Source organism: Saccopteryx leptura, unplaced genomic scaffold, assembly GCF_036850995.1.
Source record: "Saccopteryx leptura isolate mSacLep1 unplaced genomic scaffold, mSacLep1_pri_phased_curated manual_scaffold_16, whole genome shotgun sequence".
Lineage (NCBI taxonomy): Eukaryota > Metazoa > Chordata > Mammalia > Chiroptera > Emballonuridae > Saccopteryx > Saccopteryx leptura.
The window spans coordinates 3,374,434-3,380,433 of NW_027095698.1; the positions used below are offsets into that span (position 1 = coordinate 3,374,434).

At 41.5% G+C, this 6,000-nt stretch overlaps 1 protein-coding gene across 1 annotated transcript in view; it reads right to left on the reverse strand.

Moving 5' to 3' along the window:
• The window catches only part of DTWD2 (DTW domain containing 2), a 131,729-nt gene extending 126,517 nt beyond the window's left edge, over positions 1-5,212 (reverse strand). Inside the window, exon 1 of the mRNA XM_066357963.1 lies at positions 4,988-5,212. Within this exon, the coding sequence (XP_066214060.1) occupies positions 4,988-5,202 (215 nt within the window). The 5' untranslated portion in view covers positions 5,203-5,212. The remainder of the gene's footprint in view (positions 1-4,987) is intronic.
• Positions 5,213-6,000: the final 788 nt, after the last annotated feature.

The window sequence follows — 6,000 nt, forward strand, 5'->3', positions numbered from 1 at the left end:
CAGAGAAGGCAGAGTGCTGTAGAGAGAGAAGCCAAGATGGCAGGGAGAGAGAGAAGCCCGTTTTGCAGAGAGTAAGAAACCATGTTGGCAGATGGGGAACCAGAGGTGAGGGCTTTGGGACTGGTGAGGCCTTTGATTCTAGGAAGAACCGGAGAAGACTGCCCTGGTTGTAGAACCAGAGAATGTGTCAGTAGCTTTGTGAGCTCTGAGAGAAAAGGAACTGTTTTCCCTGTGTGTTTGTTTGACGGCCAGTATAAGACTTGAATTAAGGAATGGCCCACCATTTTTGGCTCCACTATTTCTTTACTATCTGCCTGAATTCAATGAGAACCTGCATGTGGATGGCGACGACAGCCGTGACTATTGGCCGTACATAAACATACTTCAGCTTCAAGAGGATAAAAATCAGAGCTACTCTTGTAGGCTTGGTGGCTCCACTTCAACTGGTGACTACAACTACTTGCAAAATAAATCCTAAGTTTTCTTCAGCAAGTGTTAAGTGTGGAGCAAGGTCAAGTGCTTGCATGAGCTGGGAACCAAATGCACTGGAGCTGGAGACCCAATTCTGCTACTTACTTGTTACCTTGACCCCTCATCATTTAATATCAGCTCTAGAATAAAGTTACAAGGAATATCGTACATATTAATAAAATACCTAGGCCTGACAGGTCAGCTGCAGATGATCAGTGCTCAATAAATGGGTACTAAATACATTGGTGTGTTCATTATAATCCTTATAATTTTGTACTTTTAAGTAGAAAACACTGGAGAGAAAAATGTCTGTCTCAAGGTCTAGCTGTGTCAGTTTGTGTGTGTGCTCTCCTTCCTGTTTCCCTCCCTCAGACAGATTTAAAATATATATTCTGTCTTTAGACATTATTCCATTATTCTTATTACCAGTAATTTGCAAGTGCTTCTACCTTTTGTCCTCAGGCTCTTAGCAATAGCCACAGAATATAAAGGTATACTTAAGATGACTAGCTACTTTATTGGAACGAGGCCCTAACTCTTCCTACTTAAGCCTTTCACCACTGTTATCACCTTCCAGATGGCATTTTAAATAAATAGAGAATAAATTAATAGCTAACATCCATAGAAGTAAAACTTGTCACCCCCTCCCCGATCACATATAAAAATACTTTAGTGGCTGATATGTTGGGTTCTAGTGCATTAGGCTCAAACCACTCAACAAAGCTTATCTGGCCCATTCCAGTGTAACAACCAACCTGTGCAGCCTCCTCTCTCACCTCATTTCCTCCAACCTCTCCAAGTACATTATACTCTAGACCAGCGGTCCCCAAACTACGGCCCGCGGGCGGCATGCGGCCCCCTGAGGCCATTTATCCGGCCCCTGCCGCACTTCCGGAAGGAGCACCTCTTTCATTGGTGGTCAGTGAGAGGAGCATAGTTCCCATTGAAATACTGGTCAGTTTGTTGATTTAAATTTACTTGGTCTTTATTTTAAATATTGTATTTGTTCCCGTTTTGTTTTTTTACTTTAAAATAAGATATATGCAGTGTGCATAGGGATTTGTTCATAGTTTTTTTTATAGTCCGGCCCTCCAATGGTCTGAGGGACAGTGAACTGGCCCCCTGTGTAAAAAGTTTGGGGACCCCTGCTCTAGACACTGCACTTCTGTATGTTCTGTTCCTCCCAACTAAACACACTTTTCATAAAAGCTGTATCTTGCAATAACAAATTAACTTGAGATCTTTTAAAGAATATCTCATTCATGTTTAATACAGTTGTATTTCTAAAGAGCATGTTCTGCTGAGAAGTTAAATTGACTTTGAACTTCCTGAACAAAATCATATTTTGGAACTACCCAGGCTGTGACAATTATAATAATATGTTTAGAGAAATGAATATTGTTTTAAATAAATGGCCAAATAATTGTGACTTACTGATCACTCAAATCTAAGGTACTTTTTAGTTTTTAAAATTATTATACATAAATATAAAGGTCACTCAGGAGACTAAGAAAACCCTAACAATCTAATGAAATAAAATATAAAGAGCCATCAATTAGGTTATATTTTATTGATATTCACCTAATTTTTTTAAAAAATTTCTTTATTAATTTTTAAGGGGGAAGAGGAGCAGGAGACAATCAATTAATTCCCGCATGTGCCCTGACTGGGAATAGAACCAGCAACTTCTGTGCTTCAGGACAATGCTCTAACCAACCAAGCCATGCAGCCAGGACAACTATCACCTAATTTTATCGATAACATCAATTAGTTTATATTTTATTGATAATAACTAATAGAAGATATTTCTAGAATTGTATTTTAACCAATTAAAACAAAGAAAATGCACAGCATGCCAATAGGGAGAAGAGCTTTTAAAAGGTAGAAAATTTTAGTAGGAAAAGTAAAGTGCAGAAATGTTGGCACACATTATAACCCTAAAATATCAACTAAGTGTAACAGAAAACAAGATAAACCCTAGCAAGTCATTTTTATTTTTTAAAAAGCAGATCAGGTTAGGGGGTATGGAAGGATGAAAATGCAGAACAAAGGATTTTTAGGACATGAAAATACTCTGTATGATACTACAATGGTACGTATATATTACTAGAAATTTGGTCACACTTAAAATATGCACAACACCAAGAGTTCACCTGAATGTAAACCATGAATTTTGAGTGATAAAAATGTATCATTGTATGTCATCGGCTGTGATAAATGTGCCACTTTGGTGGGAAATGTTGATAATGAAGAAACTATGCTTGGGTAGGAGCAAAGCCTATATGAGAAATCTCTGTAACTTGCACTTCCATTTAGCTGTAAATCTAAAACTGCTCTAAAAAATAAAGTCTATTAATAGAGGAAAGCAGATCAGAAAAATTATAAATCATTGCTAAACATAGGAGACTAATTCTTTTAAGGTTACTCCGTACTTATAATTAGCACTTTTAAACAGACTAAAAACGGCATAATAAAGCTAGCATGATAGCCTAGCCCTGGATTTATATTTGAAACACTTTTCTTTCAGAATTTTTAAGTATTATCTCTAAATACTGTTAGAAAACTTGTTTCAATAAATCGTATTCAACACCCCTTCTGTTCATAGACTGTATACAGTCCCTTCTTTGACACGAATTATTAATCATCCTCAAAAGTTTATTGACTTTCTATTATACATAGTACACGTAGAAAATATAAAAAGTTCCTTATATTCAAGATTCCTTCTCTGAGGTCTTACAATCCAGCCCTGGGAAAAGGTCAAATGTGCAAAGTAGAAAACTCCAAGTCCTCAAGTGGCACAGACCTTCCATCAGTCTGTCCTGTTCCCCTCCTGGTAACACTTTCCTCCTGTCTGGATTCTCCTCCTTTCAAAGTTCAACATAAGTGCTCTCTCCTGAAAAATCTTCCCTGACACCTTCTTGCTATTTTCTATCACAGCAACTCTTTCCTTCATTGCACGGGTTTTTCTTAAACCATAATTAACTATTTGGTTTCTTGTTTACTGGTTTATTATCTGTATCCACTAACAACCTGAATAAACACTCCATATGGACACGGATGCCACTGTATTACAACTGATTAGCAAAGCACTCATTAAACACTGGTTAAAGGAAGGCATAGATCAGGATTCAGGAGAAAGGTATGGGCCAGAGCAGAAATTTTCAACCACTGTGCCACCAGAATTTTTAAAACATGCAATATCTCACATTTTGTCAAATGAAAAAAAATGACAACAGCCAATACAATTGCCATCTGGTATAAATCAGTGAATATTATACCTATTTTTTTTATCAGATCAGTAAAAAATATATTTTTTGGTATGCCACAGAATTTTAGTAATTAGTTTGTGTGTGCCATGAGATGTAAAAGGTTAAACACTGGTAGGCTAGAGATATTGGTAATAACTTACTCATGGAAACTGGTCGGATCACTTGTATGAAGTGCGTGGAGTTAGAAGAGAAGAGAATCTAGGATCAAGACTTGAAGAAGCCCAACATTTACAGTTTGAGTAGAACAGGCAAAGAAGACAAGGGAAGAGAAGTCAGATAAATCAAACAGAAGCCAAAGAAAGAGTGTTTCAAGAAGTGAGTATTCAACTACAAAATGCTGCCAAGATATCCGGTAAAAAGTGAACAGAAAAGGATCCATTGGGTTTCATATCATGGAGATTACCGGTGACTTTAGCAAGAATCATTGCACAACAGTGTAGGATCTGATGACAAACTGTAGTGATGCGGAGGAGTGGAAGCAGAGGCACTAATGGTTATAACTGTGAAGGGCAACAGTGAGACAGGTGATAGATGGAAACCTTCAGTAACCAAAGAATCCTGAACACCCAGGAAATAAAGAAAACAGTACATCTGAATAGCAAAAAAATTCAAACAAGCAGGGAAAGCAGCCCTTCAATCCTTTAGTGCACCAGCACAATGGGGTAATCCTGAAAAGTAAACAATCCGCACATTGCGAGCATCCAATAACCTTAGCGGCTGGTGGCCTTGCCTGCTTAATAAATCGTCTCTTCATTAGACCTTAAGTGTCCCAAGAAGGGTAGAGACCTTGTCTGTTTAATCCATACCTGCATTCCCCGGACCGACCTCTGAATACAATCTTAACTACTGTCATAGCCATTTGGATTGTCTCTATCTTCTCATTCACTTTGGGTTTTTTGTGAGATAACTGTCACTTATGCAAACAAGTGTGAACAATTACAAGCACTACTGTTATTAAGCCTTGCTTCCCCATCAGACCCTTAAGTTTCTTGACAGCCGAACTTAGGTCTGCGATTCACATGACACGCTGAGTCTTGCAGGAAGTGAGGCTAAATAATAACGAACCTAAGTAGCCGGCTTCTTCCTAAAAAGCTGTGACAAGTATTTCACAGTGATTACAAGGTCAGCAATCCGACCCGCCACCCCAGGCGCTGAGACGCCAGAGCCAGCGCTCCTCGGGGCCGGGTCGCCGCAGCCTCCTCCGAAAGCCGACCGGCCCCAGTCCCCGCGCTCCGCCCCGCGGTCACCTGCAGCGGCTGCACTCGGGCCTCCGCTCAGCCGGCTCCACCGGCAGCTCCCACAGCCCGTCGGCACTGGCGCCGTCCGCCTCCTCGCCCGGCTCCGCCGCCGCGGGCGCTCTGCCGCTTTCCCGCTGCTCCCACTCGTCCAGCGTCTGAGACCTCCAGGCCTCCGGCCGAGCGACTGGGCACCTGGACGTTCGCGCCTTTCCCTGCGGCTCCATGGCCGGCGCTAAGACCTCCAGGCCACACTGAGGCCCCGCTGCCGCCTGAGGGCGCCACACGCTGGAGAAAACGGCTCGCGCTGCACGGCGCCACGCACGCACGCATGGCACGTACGGGGGGGGGGGGCGGGATTTTTTGGTTTAGGTTCGAGGTCCCACCCCGCAGCGGAGAAGGAAAGAGCCCATTGGCCAATGGCCGTAGTCCATGACCTCTAGACCCAGAGCAAGATTAGGGTGGGTGGATTGTCCTGTGGAGAAAGTGAGATTAGGTTACTGTTGCCAGGGGCAGGTAAGAGAATCCGCTCTGAATACACAGGAGGTAGCAAACCCAAATAAACTTTCCTTAATTTCACTTCTTTAAAAGTGAAAATATGAGGGAATTCTGCATTTTCCGCCTTAGCATGGCACCTTATGAATCAGCTGTTGAGCGTTCACTGCAGTTGCAGCAGTTTATGTGCTTGATAGTTCAAGACAACACACAGGAGATTGTACTGACTGAAAACTGGATTCATGCTGGTCTGTTTCATGTGAATTTCTTGCTCTAGAAGGACAGGGACCTGTTTCCTGTAGCTTGTACTGCATGGTATTTCTCCCAACATCAAGCATACTGTTTTCCAGTAGTCATCAAATATTGGTTAAATGAGGTTTTACATTTTCTGAGACACTTAAGATCAGGAGGCAATAGGAAGGCTGGTATTTTATGGATGGGGGGGGGGAAGACATAGAAAGAGAAGAACTTTACCCAAGTTTTTACAGCTCCTGGATAACAGCAGTATAGCCCGCAGTTTTTTAAAGCGA